At 33.4% G+C, this 17448-nt stretch overlaps 2 protein-coding genes and 1 pseudogene across 2 annotated transcripts; 1 reads left to right on the top strand and 2 right to left on the bottom strand.

Annotated features, from left to right (window-relative positions):
* The first annotated feature begins 4876 nt into the window (after positions 1-4876).
* LOC129902188 (elongation factor 1-alpha-like) lies at positions 4877-7744 on the top strand. Its single transcript, XM_055977269.1, has 3 exons — positions 4877-5022; positions 6038-6512; positions 6592-7744. Exons 2-3 carry the CDS (start codon positions 6051-6053, stop codon positions 7471-7473), a joined length of 1344 nt encoding a protein of 447 aa, XP_055833244.1. The 5' UTR covers positions 4877-5022; positions 6038-6050; the 3' UTR covers positions 7474-7744.
* A 1149-nt stretch (positions 7745-8893) lies between these two features.
* Positions 8894-9792, bottom strand: LOC129903462 (uncharacterized). The gene is made up of 2 exons (XM_055979022.1): positions 9578-9792; positions 8894-9183 (listed from the first exon to the last, which is right to left on the bottom strand). The coding sequence occupies exons 1-2, from the start codon at positions 9772-9774 to the stop codon at positions 9009-9011; spliced, it is 372 nt and encodes a 123-aa protein (XP_055834997.1). The 5' UTR covers positions 9775-9792; the 3' UTR covers positions 8894-9008.
* Positions 9793-14736: 4944 nt separating this feature from the next.
* Positions 14737-16863, bottom strand: LOC129904154 (F-box protein At1g52495-like; annotated as a pseudogene).
* Between the last annotated feature and the right edge of the window lie 585 nt (positions 16864-17448).

Below are 17448 nucleotides of genomic sequence, written 5' to 3'. Positions count from 1 at the left end.
TCGAACCCTCACCCACAAGGTAGAAATTCAGGTAGTCAACCAACTGAAGTAGTAAGATTCACCAATGATGGTGGATATCAAAAACAAAGAATTACAATAATATGATTAGTACGACGGCAAAAACCAACAAACTTAAACTTACTCTATTTTTCTATATCGAACTATGGCAAGAGCAGGGACAATGTAAGGCAAAGATTATAGCTAAAAATATCTAAATATTTTTACCTGTCTTTTTACCTATATTCTACGACTCATAAATCTGAATTGAGGAAGGTTGGCTATGATGGGTATGAGGAGAGGTAGCGAAAGATCGAAGAAATATTGGAAAAAGGTGATCGATTAGACCATATATGATTAGATAGAAGAATATGAAGGTCGAGAATTAGGGTAGAATGTTAATAGGTAATCGATCATTGATTAGTTTCCATATTAGTACAATTTCTTCGATTTTATTATTACCTATTATTTCCTTTACTTCGGTTACTGTATTATTTATTGTTGCTACTACTCTTTGTTACTTTATTTTTAGCATGACTTCTTCACTATTATATTTTCTTTCAGTACTTGTTATTATGCTTTACTTGAGCCGGGTGTCTCCCTACCTTCATAAGGTTGTGTGCACACTACTCTCTTCAAACCCTATTTATGAGATTATATTGAATATGTTATGGTCGTTTAATCAGAGTAAGCAAATTGTACAGAAGTACAAGTATGTTTACATGTGTAGTACTAGCCAATTGGTCCACTTTTTATTATTGTGGATCCAAGAGGATAAGACTTTTATGCATGTGTGTAGGGGGCCGGGAAGCAGAAATATGTGCATCTCTGTGTTTGTACTTCTAATACTTGTTGAACTTTCAGCTTTTGATGTACCTTACAATTGCATGTATAACTAAAGCTAATTGATATTTCTATATTGAAAAGTACAAACAGGGTAAATTTTAGTATGTTGCATTACCCTGAATGTCACCTACAATAAGCAGAATAGTAGAACACCTAGGAGAAGTATTGAGGTACAACATTTAATTTGCTTACTTAAATATCGGAAACACACAAGGCAGAGGTAAGATGTGCGTACATATTACCCTTTTCTTTGATTCTCTGAGTAACATCTTCATCTATCACTCTTATAATTTAAACTAGATAGTTGAAATGTAGAGGTGTTGTCAGGGTGCTACGTGATAAAAGGATATCTTTCAAAGTGAAAAGTAAGTTCTACAGAACAGTTATAAGACTGAAAATATTATATGATAGTGAATGTTGGACCGCTAAAGTCCAACCTATCCTCAAGATGAGTGTTGTAGATATGCAGATGCTAATAATAGTTATATGATTGTACAAGATCAGATACGATTATAGATGACCACATCTGTCTGAAGGTGCAAATAGAACGCATTGAGGATGAAATGAGAACAGGTCACTTGAGTTGGTTTGGTCATGTCATGCATTAACCTACAGAGATGCACCACTTTGTAGGTGTGATACTATCGTGAGTGAAGATATTAAAAGGAAATGAGCTAGATTTATAATCAGATGGAAGTAAGTGTTGACACCCAATTTTGGTCCTCCACAACGCAAATTAGCTATCGAGTTTCTTTGAATTTCAAACATTTTTGAAATAATTAGTTTTTATAAAAACAAAGATATTTTCATGTTATTCTTAACTATTTTTATTTTTTCTATAAATTTTAGTATAATATACATATTTCTATAAACTATATCTTTGATTACTATTTATGTAGTTATTCGAAAATCATCTCAAAAAGATTTTATTTTTTAACTAAATACAATGTTAGTTAGGTTAGTTTAATTATAGTTTGCATTTTTGAAAATTTTAGTTTTTTCTAAAAATAAATCTCCAACCTCCCACATCGAAAATTGTATGAAAATTTGAAGTTTTTGGAGCCTATATAAAGGCTCATATTCTTATTAAGAAGGGAGAAGAAGTGGGAGATTTTTTTAGCCACCCAAAGTTAGAAATTTTCTTAACTTGGTTAGGATTTTGGACTCTTGTCCCCAACCTAAAAGTTGTAAAAATTTATAGCTTTCAATCTATATTTTTCTTCAAAGGAAATAGGAGATTGAAGTCGAAATTTAAGCTAAGAACAGTGTTCTTATAACATCGGACCCACAAAGATTCGAGTCTAAATTATTATTTTTTTGTAGATTGAAGTTCCATTAAGTTCTTGAATGGTGGCGAAGTTGTCTTTTGCTCATCGTTTTCAGTCTTGCTGTCTAGAAAGAGGTAAAAAAAATCAGCTTTATTTTATTTCATTATTTCATGTTCTATATTTAGTTAATTTGTAGTCTTGTTTTTTTTAGTTAGCATGTATTAAGAATAATTAGATTAATGATAGAAATTTTTTATAGTTAGCATATGTTATAATTAATTAGTTATCATGTGTTAGGATTATTTCATGAAAGATCTTAGTTTTGTTCATTATTTTTTCAAATAGTTTCCTTTGACAACATAGATTTTCATGTTTTTAAATTTTTTCTTTTAACATGATTTAGATAACAAAAATATGATTAAAGTTATTATTCAATTAGAACTTTCATGGCCTAATTGATTTAATTTTTTCTTTAAAATTTGAGCTAGTATAGCGTACATATTAAATCCGTGTTCTTTAGTTACTTGAATATATTTTTTCTTTCCTTTCCTTTGTCCACATATATGCATGTTGTTAGTCACTTCTAGGATGCTCATCAATTTGATAACTTAAAATATCATGATATGTTCCTTGTTTTAGCTTACAATAAGTAAATGCTTATGTAATTTTATTTTGGTGCACGTGATACCAATTCGAGTCCATCTTTGGACCCCATCATTGTATATTGTTGAGTTTTAAGTCTTCCATCATCTTGTTTGAATTGCTGGAAAGTTGATAAATGGAAAAGAAGGTAATATTCATGATTTATATATTGATATTGGGCTGTATACATGGAATACAGGTGGAAAACAGTATCGTATACACTGATATATAGTATCTATATAGTCTGATATGCAAGAAAATAATATTGTATACACTGATATACAGTATATATACAGTTTGATAAATAGTGATATACATCAGATACAGGAAACAAATAGGTTGTATACTGTGTGTATACAATTCGATATACAGAAATAAAGTTGTTTACACTCTATACAGTGTATATACATTCCGATATACAGTGCGTATACAATTGCGATATACAGTGGAATTGTGCTTAAAGCCCAAAACGCAGATGGCCCAACAGCTTAGTCCAGCGTACAGAAACTAAGTGTCGGACAATATTTTCATGTGTTATTTATTATTTATTTATATTAAGTCGGGTTGTAATAATTTATTCACTTATGTTATTTATGCTTGCTTAGATATTAAATTTAATTTGTTTTAACTTAATTATATTTCCCTAAAGATAAATCAATTCATGTTAATTTACTCTTTAGACGATTTTCTACCTTTATTTAGGCATTTGGTAAACTTTACTTTTTTTTATACATGTATATTATTTTCAATATTTAAGTTTGATCATTTTTTTCAAAAAATAATTTTAAAGTCTTCGTCTACTTTTAAATTAATATTTTTAAAAGTTAGTAAATAATTTTTAAATCGTCGGATAACCGCACGTTAGAGACCACTTTGAATGCTTAACACCTTCTCAAAGTGGAAATAAGAACCTCATATCTTTTTCTCTGAATTTTTAAGACTTAAATCTGTTATGGTCTTTTAAATTAAGTTTTCTTAATTTCTTTAAAAAATTAAGTGGCAACTCTTCTTTTCTAAAATTGATTTTTTCTCTATAAAGTTGAAATTAATTTTAAATCGTCTTTTTCAGACATAATAGTAAGTTGTCTCGAAAGACCTACAATATCTTGAGATCAATGTAGACTTATAAAGATAGGGCACAATGGAAGAAATAGAACCATATTTTGAGGTTAAATGGAGAAGTGAGAATTTATATAGCCGAACAAACTTGTTTGAGATTGATATGTTGTTGTTGTTGATAATCGAGAATCCGCAATTCCAGTTTCAAAGTTCAGTAGATAATTGGCCTGCTCATCTACCTTTCTCCACTTAAACAACCACTTCCTTTAACAACCCCAACAAGAAGACAACAATCACCATCATTTCTTTCAATCATGGTACCATGCCAAGTTGAACGCACCTCAACTTATTCAACTTGTACATTTACATAATAACTCTATCTACCTAGATGTAGGCTCATATGAACTGACCGTCCAATACACTATAGGTGTGTCCATTTTTGCTCTTCTAGCTTATACTTATCGATAAGATGTCCAAAAAATTTTAAGATACTGATCAGCAACACGAACATAAATCATTCACAAATTGATATAAGAACGAAGAAATGACGGTCAACACCTCGCGACTCCCCAAAGAAGTAGAATAAATTAGAGCCTTCAAAAGGGAGTCAAGTAGATCTAATTTCAATTAATCTGATAATTTAAATTAAATTACTATATGTTTCAAGTATACTGTCTAATTTTTATGATGGATTTTTTCTTTTGGATAATGTTTCAAGCATCCAAGACTTGTTTCATTTAACGAATCTGAATACAACTCAATTTACTTATAATACAAATATTTTTTGATATACAAAATAAGATAAGTAAATATATTTTATGGATTATATGTTATGAGATTATTCTATTATACCTTCTTATTAGTTATGAGATAGTAATCATCCCACTATTATTTTAGTACAAAATAAAATAATCTTAGAATTAATTAATACCTCAAATCATATGTGGATCTGCGGGCTGCGATTATTATACTTATACCACTTATCAAGCACTTACCTAAGGAAATTATATATAAACCACAGGGGTATTTATGTAATTACATAGACAGAGAGTGCCGCACAGAAAGCCCTAGCTAATATGCTCTCACCACTATAAAATGTCTTCTCATACTTCACTTGAAACCCTACTTCTGGTTTGCGTTGTTTTTCTCTACAAGCGGCAAGGGTTTTAGTCAATCTCTCTCTCTCATTTCTGTCTTCGGATTTCGAAAGGTTAGATCTATTGCATTTTCTCTTGTATTTTCCTTTCAGATTGTATGATATTGATGCGAAAATCTGGTAATAGATATATGTTTTGTTAGTAATAATTGAAAATTAGTATGTGTTTCTCTTAGATTTGTCTATCATATGTTTGATGATATCAGATTTGAATATTCATGTAAGTTTCAGTTTAAGTTATGCCAAAATTATGTGTTTTTCTCTGAGATTTGTCTAGGTTGTGTTGATGATATGAGATTTGAATATTCATGGAATTTTCAGTTTAAGTTATGCCAAATTGTCTCTGTTTTTCTGAGATTTGCTTAAATTGTGTTGAACATATAAGATTTGAATATTATGTGATTTTCAGTTATGGCAAATTAGTCTGTGTTTCTCTGAGATTTGTTTTGTCTTTGTTGAAGATATATGGTATGAATATTTGCAAGTTTCTCAGTTCAATTTTACTCTTTATCGGTGTCGTAAGTTATGAACCTTTCATTCTGAGATAAAATCTGCATGATTTGTGTCTTGTATGTCCGTATAAATGAGTTTAGATTCAATCTATAGCTTTAAATTATCTTGCAAAACTTTTTAATTTTTTTTATGGTATGAGTGTGAGGTTTATACTTGTTTAATTTTGATTTATATATGCTTTTGTATTTCAGATCTATTGAGATTTTTGGTAAAAAAATCTGTACTCTACAAGTAGGTCTATAGCGGTTTAATAATGGATCTATTTATTTATTAATAATGGCCAGGTTTTAGAATCTTTCATTTAGTGTAAGCATTTTGCTTAACAAAGTAGTTGATTTCTTAAGTGTGCATAGAATAGCATCTGTTTATTAATAATGGCTAGTTCTTAGAATCTTTCATTTGAATGCATGCAACTAGAGTAACAAGGTTGTCAATTTAAGTTTGCATTGAATAGTATCTCTGATAATCTATTGGGTACTAGCAGATGCTTAATTGAGTAAATATGACATTTGAGTAACCCCTGTGTTTCATATCATGATTGTGGTGCTTTATGCAGTTTTTTAGGCATCATGGGTAAAGAGAAAATTCACATTAGCATTGTTGTCATTGGACATGTCGACTCTGGAAAGTCGACTACTACTGGTCACTTGATCTACAAGCTTGGTGGTATTGACAAGCGTGTCATTGAGAGGTTTGAGAAAGAAGCAGCTGAGATGAACAAGAGGTCCTTCAAGTATGCGTGGGTGCTTGACAAGCTCAAGGCTGAGCGTGAACGTGGTATTACCATTGATATTGCCTTGTGGAAGTTTGAGACCACAAAGTACTACTGCACTGTGATTGATGCCCCTGGACACAGGGATTTCATCAAGAACATGATTACTGGTACATCTCAGGCTGACTGTGCTGTCCTCATCATTGATTCCACAACTGGTGGTTTTGAAGCTGGTATCTCCAAGGATGGACAGACCCGTGAGCACGCATTGCTTGCTTTCACCCTTGGTGTCAAGCAAATGATTTGCTGCTGTAACAAGGTCTCTTTTATTGTTCAATTTTATGTTAATGGACAAGTAATGTTTCAGATTTGCTAATTTTGTTGTATGCCTTCTGCAGATGGATGCCACCACCCCCAAATACTCCAAGGCTAGGTATGATGAAATTGTGAAGGAAGTTTCTTCCTACCTCAAGAAGGTAGGATACAACCCTGACAAAATCCCCTTTGTCCCCATCTCTGGTTTTGAAGGTGACAACATGATTGAGCGATCAACCAACCTTGACTGGTACAAGGGCCCAACCCTTCTTGATGCTCTTGACCAGATTAATGAGCCCAAGAGGCCCTCAGACAAGCCCCTCCGTCTCCCACTTCAGGATGTCTACAAGATTGGTGGTATTGGAACTGTGCCCGTCGGTCGTGTTGAAACTGGTGTCATTAAGCCTGGTATGGTTGTGACTTTTGGTCCAACTGGTCTGACCACTGAAGTTAAATCTGTTGAGATGCACCACGAGGCTCTTCAGGAGGCTCTTCCTGGTGACAATGTTGGGTTCAATGTCAAGAATGTTGCAGTTAAGGATCTTAAGAGAGGTTATGTTGCTTCCAACTCCAAAGATGACCCAGCAAAGGGAGCTGCCAGCTTCACTGCCCAAGTCATCATCATGAACCATCCCGGTCAGATTGGAAACGGATATGCTCCAGTGCTTGACTGTCACACCTCCCACATTGCTGTCAAGTTTGCTGAGATCTTGACCAAGATTGACCGACGTTCTGGTAAGGAACTTGAGAAGGAGCCCAAGTTTTTGAAGAATGGTGATGCTGGCATGGTTAAGATGATTCCCACCAAGCCCATGGTTGTTGAGACCTTTGCTGAGTACCCACCATTGGGACGTTTTGCTGTGAGGGACATGCGACAAACTGTTGCTGTTGGTGTTGTCAAGAACGTTGACAAGAAGGACCCTACTGGTGCCAAAGTCACCAAGGCTGCTCAAAAGAAGAAGTGATTTGTTTTTGATGAGATTCTGCATTGATGAACTATTTTTGTTTAATTGCATTAGCTATTTTCAATTTTGTTTTGAACATTTTACTGGTCATAGATATGGCTCCAGAAGCTATGTCATGGTTCTCTAGCCTCTTTTTGAGGATAGTGGAGTTGAGCAATTTGGGTTGATCCAAGTTACTTGATGGGCAGTGACAATAGCTCCTCTGGATGCCCTTTATATGTCTGGTTTTTTATAGCAAATTTCAAAATGAGCTGCGGAGATGGTTTTAATATGTTGTGCTTTTGGGACATGTTATATTTCCTTTATTATTCTGTTATTGATTAGTTCTACTTGCCACTAAATTTTCCATAGCTTTGCCCTGTAGAAATTAACCAATTTGATTCCCCGAAATTAGTATTTCTTTCCTGTGTCATTTGAGATTTGGCATTGTTGGCACCTCTCTATTTGTTATTTTTTCAACCTTGTACTTTGTCTCTCTGTAGTCGTCTTTTTTTCGATTGTTTTGCATTTTTCGAATGAAGAAGATGACTAGGAAAACTGCCTGTCCGATATACCTTCTGTGCCTGTATCGTGTGTGGAACTTGGGTCTTTTACCGTTCCAGTCTCTCCCCTGAGTGAAGCAACAAGATGTTGCTTCATGGGTTAGCTTTTGATCTTTAATATATGCCTTAGCCTTTTGTACATTTGTTTTGTTGTTGTGCTGAGGTTTTTGATTCTTCTTTCATCGTTTGAGTTGTGGCACGTACATTAGATCCTATCTCATAAAAAATTACAGTTTCAAAAAGTAGACATAAATTACAGTTTCAAAAAGTAGACATACTACTTGGTAAAAAAAAATTCCCTCTAGTTCAACATGCTTCAATTTACATGACAATTAGAGAAACTGTTGCTTTCATTGAATTATACAACTCAGCCTGTTGTGGGGTTTCTACTTACTCAAAACTGTTGGTTGTTTATATAGAAAACGTGTATTAATTTTATCCACATTTTGTTTGTCGTTTTCTATACCCCAACAAGCTTTAGCTATTCTAATACTATCAAAGTAGTCCGGCTCATTTTAATTGTCGTTATAAAGAATACAAGGTATAGTTTTTTTCTTTAATTACCGTATTTTTAAAAAAACAATTGGGAGAATTGATCAATATTAAAAATAACTACTTCTATAATGTTAAGGGTATAATTGAAACTTGCTGATTATAATCTTGAATTTCCAAAGTGATATTTTGGGACAAGTTTTTTGGAGCTAAACTAACTGTTAGTATGGGATGGAGAGTGTAGATCTGATAATACGGATGAGTAATTGCATACTCAAATCAACATGAGTTATTGTGGGATGATTGAAATTCCTTCACTTATTTTGACGCGTTGCTCTTAGTTATGAACATTGCAATGCGCGAATCCAAATTTAGTCGAATGTCAATACAGGACATCAAAGCTCATTAGTAGGCTGTTACACAAATCTAAGCCAAATATATCACAAAGTTGCCAAATAGTACATAACCAGAAACTAAAATAAATACTTTTGATAGTTAGAATCAAGCAGCCTTTGCTGTACAAGACAAACAAAGATCACAAAGAAGAGCAACAATAACATCTGAATCAGTTTCAAAGTCACTTTCATGGCTTCTAACTTGATCTGTTTTCCATTTTCCTCCCATTTGAACTCTTAGCTTTTTCATAGCCTCCCTTCTTCCGATGTGATCCGTCATCCTGCAATTTGAACAGAAGAAAATAATCTTATAAAAATTACTAAAATTTCAATAAATATTGTGTTATAAAGTCATTAGTCAAAAAGTACAGTAAGTTAATTGCTAAAGACTTTAATGATCAAATTCATCGAGTTTAAATCTTAAATTTGTCTTTTCGACTGATTCCATAGATTTCGGTTCAAATAAATTATCCACACATATAAAATTATATCTCTCTATTACAATCGTACTTTATAATAATATTTCACTATGACATTTGACAAAAAAATACACTAAATATTCACAAAAATGTACATTTAAAAACGCAGTTACTAGCACTTGATGTCTCTATACTACAATTCAGAATACATAAAATTTAAATCTTGAATCCGACTGAGTAAGAAGAGAAAAATTACTCTTTGGAGAGAGGAAGAGGACGCATGATCCCTGCAAGGCATATTGGGAGCCCATTGTTTGCTTGATGATTTAAGCTGGATGATGACATTTTTCTTGAGAAAGAAGAGGGAATTTTTTTCTTCTTGGATTTGGATATTTTTGATAGAGAAGGAAAGAAAATTAAAAGAAGAGAAAAGACAGAGGAAGGTGAAAGCATTAAAACCAGATATAAAGCACCTTTCATTTTCCTTACTTAAAAGGAGTGGGCACAAAAGAACAGTTTATATCAGTTACGTTGCGGTGAGATGATTGAGATCCCTCTAATCTTTAATGAGAGATTCCAACTTTTTGAATTTTTGAGAATAAAAAAAATCTTGTTAAGAATGACCTATTTTTTATTGCAACTCATTAATTTCAATTTTTCACGTGTCATGTTTAAGAACATAAGATTGAAGGACATTTTGATATATTTGACATAACTTTAATTTAAAACCACAAGATTGAAAAATATTATTTATTTTTTAAATTATGTATCAAGTCAAATTAAATTATTTCTTTTAAAATGAAAAAAATATTATTTTTTCTAATTTTTTACTATGTTCAATATTTATTTAGACGTTTGACTAATTTTAATATAAGAATGATTAAAAAAGAAAATGCTCCGCACAAAAATTATTTATTTTTTATTTTCATTTTCAAAGTTCAAACCCCATGCCTTTATATAAATATGTTGTTACATTTATTTGTTTCTCTACCACTAATTTCTAGGATACATTTAAAGATCGCACTATATCAGTCTCAAAATATATTTGTCACGTTTTACTTTAATTAATTTTTAAAATTAAATTAGATTAAATTAATTTAATATTTTATAATTAAAATTTAATTATTCAAAAATCATACAAAAATTCTTTTCTTATCAATATTGTGAAAAAGTATATCTTAAAAATGGTGATCAAGATTCATGTATGTTGAATCTTGAGAAGCAAAAAGTGATAAAATCTATAAATTTTTAACTCCACTACGGTGTGCATATATATTTGTTTTTTTTTTTTTTTTTTTGTATTTTTAAGGAAGGATCATTTTATTCCCGTAACAAAAATGAGTACACCATTAGACCAGACAAGTTACTCCCTCTCACTACAGTCGGAACATATGGGGTGATGGAACTTAAAGCACATGATCTATTGGATTACATTCGATGGGGTCCAACCCATGATGGATGTATGCTTTTATTTCCCAAAATAATTGAACTTTATTACGGGCTTTATTACACAAAGATTCCATCTCCATGCCATCATGCCTTCGTGACAAAAATAACGTTATTTTATCATAATTTCTAAAAAATTTCATATATTTTAAAATATTTCATACATTTCTATCTCACGCTCAAATATATCCTTGTCCTCTCTGATATATTCCTGTCCTTTCTATATCCGGATATCTTATCCCTTCTCTGATACATCCATCTCTTCTCGGATATATCCGTCTATGCAAATTATTCTTCTCGGGTGCCCTGAACCTTATCTAATTGGTTTTTCTTTTGCGTAGAGAAACGTTTGCAAAATCTGCTCTTTCGGCATCTCTTTCGCTTGTCCAGTAACCTCTTCTTTCTCAAAAAGAAAAAGTCCTCATTTCTTCTTCTCATCGAAGAAATCACCACTTATAATCGGTACTAGTTTGGATGAATCAGTCAATTTCATCAGCGAGAGAGTATATGTTGTTGCTTCTTCCAATGGTTTTCTACTATGCAATAAGCTTAGAAGCTGGCAAATGATTTATTATGTCTATAATCCTACCACAAGGCAACGTTTGGATCTCCCTAAAACTCGAATTATTTTTGATGATCCATAGGTTGGATTTACTTGTAAGGTAGATGAAGATGATTCGGTCGCATTTACTATAGTTCGTTATGTAATTTGGGAAAAGTATCAGTCCAGCATAACAATTGAAAGTTTTTCTTAGGAGACTAATGTGTGGAACTCCTAATAATTAATCTCATTCATGATTTACCTTATCCATTGTACCCTTCTAAGGATGAGATTTCGTCATCATCGTCAACTTCCTCCCTTCTTAGTCAAGCTTTGTGCATAGTCGATTGGAGTATTCTGTTGGCTTGATAATTTTGGACAAGGGATGACTGTTTATGATAGTGTAAAGAAGTGTTTTTGGGCTTTGAAATTAGCTCAAATGTGGTGTGTGATCTATCCTGGTTATTGTTTTCTCGGTTTATCAGGTGGGGAACTCTAATTTGCATCGAATGGTTGGACCATCACTTGTTGGCGACTCAACAATTTTCCTAGTCGAGATGCAGTATGGGTCGGAAGTATGATATTCCTGAAGGAAAATTACCTTCTCAGTGAGTGTTATACTCCCTCTGTCTCAATTTATGTGATGTTATTTGATTTGACACGGAGTTCAAGAAAGAAAGAAAGACGGACTTTTGAAACTTGTGGTTTAAAACAAGTAATAGATGTTTGCATGAATATTCATCATCTTATTAAGGGTAAAACAGATATTTCATAGTTAAATACAGAAATGTGTCATTCTTTTAGAGAATGACTAAACATAAAAGTGTGTCACATAAATTGAAACAAAGTGAGTAGATAAAGATCCGCAACTTCATTGCCTTTTCTTAAGCGATGTTGAACTGTGAAAGAAATTTTGAAGGGTAAATCTTTATGCCATATTCTAGTTAGCCCTGGATTGAGGGGTTTCTTCTGTCTCAAAACTCTGAAAGACAGATTTGCAAGTGAAAATGCCCTGATTCTAATACTAACATTTATGTATTTACTTTGAACTTAGATATATATAACTTCTTGTGGACTTCTTTTTAGACTTATAGTAGGGAGGGATGACCCTTGTTGTGCAAAAGAAGTTCCGTTGACATCGGTTCTATTAGCATGTCTGTGTGGCTGGCACAATGGAATCATGTTCCCTATAACGATATTTCATAGTTAATGTAATTACTTTCTTTTGGAGCCAAAAAATACAACAATTCTAGTTGTGGTGGCTTATTTGAAATCTGTAGATTAGTAGTAGTTGGTATTATTCAACATTTGTTACTAATTCCCTGCTACATTTTCCAGTTCATTGTTATTCTAGGTGAGCCTCTATTTCGTCCATCTCTCACCTATACAATATGTGATATCATCGTCAATCACTCCCTTCCTTTGGTTTTCATCCAAAATATTTAGAGGATGATACTGTGCAAAGAAGCCAAAGCTCTTTGTTTAGTGCCATCTCTCCTGCGTAGCAAACCTATTGATGCTTCTCTCCTTTCACATTTTTTTCAAGAAAATCTAATGTTCTCTTTTACATGCCCTTTTCTTTGGAAAAAATAATTATAGATCTTAATTCTTTTTATTTATTACTCACTCGAAACGATTCACAACTCTTCAATGACAAATTTCAACAGACATTACCTCAAATCTTCCTCTAAATATAGCTCGAGATCAAATTGCTCCACACAAAGGGCGATGGTGGCAACAAGGAGAAAAATAAGGGGCTACGTGGTTATATCAGGCCCATATTGGACCGAAGTTGGGCCATTTTTTATTATAACAATGAACCAAGGGTTATTTTGTTTAATTTACTCGAATTTCATTATATCAGGCCCATATTGGACCCAAGTTGGGCCATTTTTGTTATAACAATGAGCGAAGGGCTATTTTGTTTAATTTACTCAAATTTCATTATATCGAGGCCCATACTAGACCGAAGTTGGGCCATTTTTTGCTATAACAATGAACGAAGGGTCATTGTTTAATTTAATCGAATTTCATTTTATCAGGCCCATACTGAACCGAACCGAACCGAACAGATCATTTTAGTCGTAGCAAAAATATGACAGATCAGATTTCATTTACTCATTTATAGGAAAACTGTCATTCAAAGGATTTCAGCAATATATTTTCGCCCCAGTTCTTTGATATGCATTTAAACCTGGCTAGCGATTTCAGAGGCAAACGATTCAGTATATTGATTATGATTTCCTGAGGAACAAACAATTTGCATTGACGATGTTCCATTCTAATACTTCTTGCAAGTTGCAACTACTATTCCAACAAAGAATGAAGACGTCAATTAATATCAACAAGATGTCGAGACCGCTTAGGTGCCTATGGATTTGAATTTACCTCCTCCACCAGAGGCGAAACCGGCCCCGGATCCAAGGGAAGGAGTAGACCAGCTACCTATAACTCTCTCCAAAGCGGAGCAGTTGATGCTCGCTCGCTTAGGAGGAAGAGTGGAAGCTCTTGGCTCTAGGCTAGTCGAAGACGAGCAAGATTGATGTTCACTCAAGGGCGAAATCGGATAGAAGATGTTTCAGTTGGACAAAGAATCACCTGATTTTTGGAAAGAAAAGAAGAGATGCGATTAGTAAAGACTCCATTCGAACTTCACCCTAATCAATTAGAGGTCTCGGTTCAACTTCCAAGCACCGATTAATCTGACTAGAAATATCTAACCCTAACGGGAAAATGAAAAAGTGGAACCCCTCTACTTCAATGTTAATACTATTCTCTTTTTCACGACATTCATTAATTTTTCTTCAGATTAATTGAGTAAAAATAGAAATGGAAATAAACAATTAATTGTATCTTGATTTCTAACTAAAATGGAGCGAAGGGTGTATTAACTTTTTAATTTTGTCATAACAACTTAAAACTAGGAATGAACTTTTTAATTTTGTCATAACAACTTAAAACTAGGAATGGACGTTCGGTTCTTCAAAACTTCAAAAAGCCAAGCGAGGAGTTGTCGGATCTAAAAAACTGGTGGATTATAAATTCTTTGTTGGTATCGTGGATTTGCAACACCATTGAACCTACAGTTTGCTAGACTATATGGCATAGAGAGGAAGCTTAGGAATTGTCAAATAGTATCCTGATCATTTTGCGGTCATGAACAGTCCCCAAATGCATCAATTGAAGGCTGAATTGGTCGGATGTAGGCAGAAGGGTATGACCATGTAAAGGTGAGATTTGGTGGTAAGCTAACAAAGTTGTGGGAGGAATTGGCACTTCCAATTGCCATTTGAAGGTGAGATTTTGTTCACACACTGCATTACCTGTGATACTACCAAATAGCCAAGTCAATCTTCAATAGCGGGTGGTATGCCAATAATCTAAAGGTTTCAAATAAACTATACCTAGGATTGTTTTTTTTGGTCCAAAAGATAGTAACTATATTTAACTATTAAACGCCAGCACAGGGAACATCATCGCGCCAGCCACACAGTTGTATAATATGAGAAGTCATAATCAGCATGAACAGAAGAAAAACCTCGGCCCACTATTTGGGCATTACAAAAAAGGCGCAAACAAAAAGATGGTTCCTATTTCATCTACTTCAAACAGATAAAGAAAAAAAGAAGGGGGGACTGTTAAAAATCATAATTTTACCTCCACTTATGCTGCTTCATCTGTACTCGGCCAAACAATCTGCCAACATGTATTGTTCCCTGCAATCACAAATGATATTAGCATAACGTAAGCTATCATTGACTAACATGTTAATGACTTCCTGAGCATCTAGAAATATGTTAAGGGGAATGAAACCATGGCTGTGTGCTAGATCTAAGCTTGCAACAAGGCCTCTAGATCATCACTACATAGTTCGCAATTAGTAAGTGTTCAGAGAATCCTAGTATCCAATTAACCTTGGAGTTGCGAAAAAAGCAACCAATGCCTCTATTTACCGTATCACCAATACCACCAATGCTATATGGTGATTATGAAAAAGAAGCCATGAGAAATTCTAGTTGACATTCTATATTACACATATTTCTCGGAGTATGTATAATTGTATTAGTTCGTAAGCCTGTAACCTCGACTTATTATGTATTACAAAATCAACCACAGCCTTCGATACCGGTACTTCCTCGGCCATCCAAACTATTTTTTCTCAATCTTCACTTGGTCTACCAGTTTCTCCTCTAACTATTTTAACTTTAAAGATTTTATTACTTGTTACATTAACCTGTTATTTTATTAGCCTGATATATTAGGCTAATGAGAAGGATTCATTGAAATCATGATAACTTTTATTGCATTTGAACTCACTTAAAGGCAGCCTACCACAATGCATTAGCTTTCAGGCTCTAGTCACTAACACTAAGCAACACTATAAAACTTGTAGTTCTCATTAACAATTGAAATTAGTCCTTTATCTATGTTTAACTTCAAAGTAGATAGAATACTAAATAAGTAAATGTTAGTAATACCTGCAACAGAAGACACGGCCATTGAGGCCACTCATAGGAAAACAATTTGTAGTATGTGTTTTCACGTCATAAGAAATAACCTTGCCTTTTATTTGCAAATACAAGATGTGCGAAAGAGCAGGATGAAAAACCATGTTCTGAACCTTAGTACTACTGCCTCCAATTCCAAAATCCTTCGGACATTTTTTAATTACAGTAGCAACATTTATAATATACTTCATAACCCATTCTGCATTATCTCGACTAGGAAAATTGTTTGAGTCGCCAACAAGTGATGGTTGTCCAAAAATTCGATGCAAAACAGAGTTCCCCGCCTGATAATCCAAGACAATGACTACCAGGAAAATAGATGCTTTGAGGCAATTCCAAAGCCCAAAAACACTTTTTTACGCTATCATAAACAGTGATCAATCTATAATTAAGCCAAAAAAAAAACTCCATCAATTACACCAGCCGAGGATGACGAAGTCTCATCCCAAGAAGGACACAATGCAACAGGTACATCAACAATTAGATTAATCTCTGAAGAGAAACTTTCAATTGTTAAAATATACTGGAACTTATCCCCACTTGCTGGAAGAGAATTACATAACGAACTATAGTAATCGAGACAGAGTCATTCTCGTCTACCTCACAGGTAAATCCAACATATGGATCATCCATAGAGATTGGAGTTTTAGGGAGATCCAAACGCTGCCTTGTGATAGGATTATAAACATAATAAACCCTCTGCCTACTTCTAAGCTCATTGCATAGTAGAAAACCATTGGAAGAAGCAATAACATACACACTCTCGCCAATAAAATTGACTGATTTATCCAAACTAGTACCGATTACAAGTGGTGATTCCTTCAAGGAGAAGAAGAAACGACTTTGTGAACGTTTCTCTACGCAGAAGAAACCGATTAGATAGGGTTCAGGCCACTGGAAACGACACCTGTAAATTTCAGCAATGTACTTTCGCCAATTCTTCGATATGCATTGAAACTCTGCTAGTGATTTTAAAGGCAAACGATACAGTATATTGATTATGATTTCCTCACAAACAAACAATTTGCATTGACGACGGCGTTTCATTCTAATACTTGTAAGTTGCAACTATTTTTAGATCAAATTCACCTTAATCAGAGATCTCTATTATTAGTCAGAGTTGAAATATCAAACGCCTAATGGAAATAAAAATCTAGCAGCAAGGTTTCATCACAAATATTTGAGTAATTATCTCAAACTATGAGATTATGAAACAAAAGTCGTCAAGTTTGTTTTGTAACAATAATGTTAGTGGACTTAGGGTTTTTATCTTTAAATCACCCAACTAAATTTTACATTAAAATATCACTCAACTAAATTTTACATTAATAAATAAAATAAAATTAGCCCTGTAATATTTTGAGTGTGGGAAACAATAATTTTTTTGTACATTTTTGAATAGAACAATAAACTGGGAAATTTTAGTAGCTCGATTAGTTGGCTACCTGAACTCTACATTATACATCGCTCACTGCGAACTAGATTAGAATCATTTTCAAGAGTTTATAAGAAGTGATCTCATTTTTTTCATCAAGTCTAAATAAAGACCAAAAATCTTAAGCAAAAAAACAACCAATCAAACAGAACAATTCAAAAAATAAAAAAATATCGTTAATATCTTCATGCTCGTTC

This window comes from Solanum dulcamara, chromosome 9, assembly GCF_947179165.1.
Source record: "Solanum dulcamara chromosome 9, daSolDulc1.2, whole genome shotgun sequence".
Taxonomy (NCBI): domain Eukaryota; kingdom Viridiplantae; phylum Streptophyta; class Magnoliopsida; order Solanales; family Solanaceae; genus Solanum; species Solanum dulcamara.
The sequence above is the reverse complement of the archived record's forward strand: the minus strand, read 5'-3'. Positions and strand labels throughout refer to the sequence as shown.

Bases quoted from the DNA above. Each gene is read 5' to 3' on its own strand.
- LOC129903462 (XM_055979022.1), bottom strand. From the start codon at position 9,774: ATGCTTTCACCTTCCTCTGTCTTTTCTCTTCTTTTAATTTTCTTTCCT. The intron at 9,184-9,577 runs GTAATTTTTCTC...TTCAAATTGCAG, and splicing joins CCTCTTCCTCTCTCCAAAGA to GATGACGGATCACATCGGAA.
- LOC129902188 (XM_055977269.1), top strand. From the start codon at position 6,051: ATGGGTAAAGAGAAAATTCACATTAGCATTGTTGTCATTGGACATGTC. The intron at 6,513-6,591 runs GTCTCTTTTATT...TGCCTTCTGCAG, and splicing joins TGATTTGCTGCTGTAACAAG to ATGGATGCCACCACCCCCAA.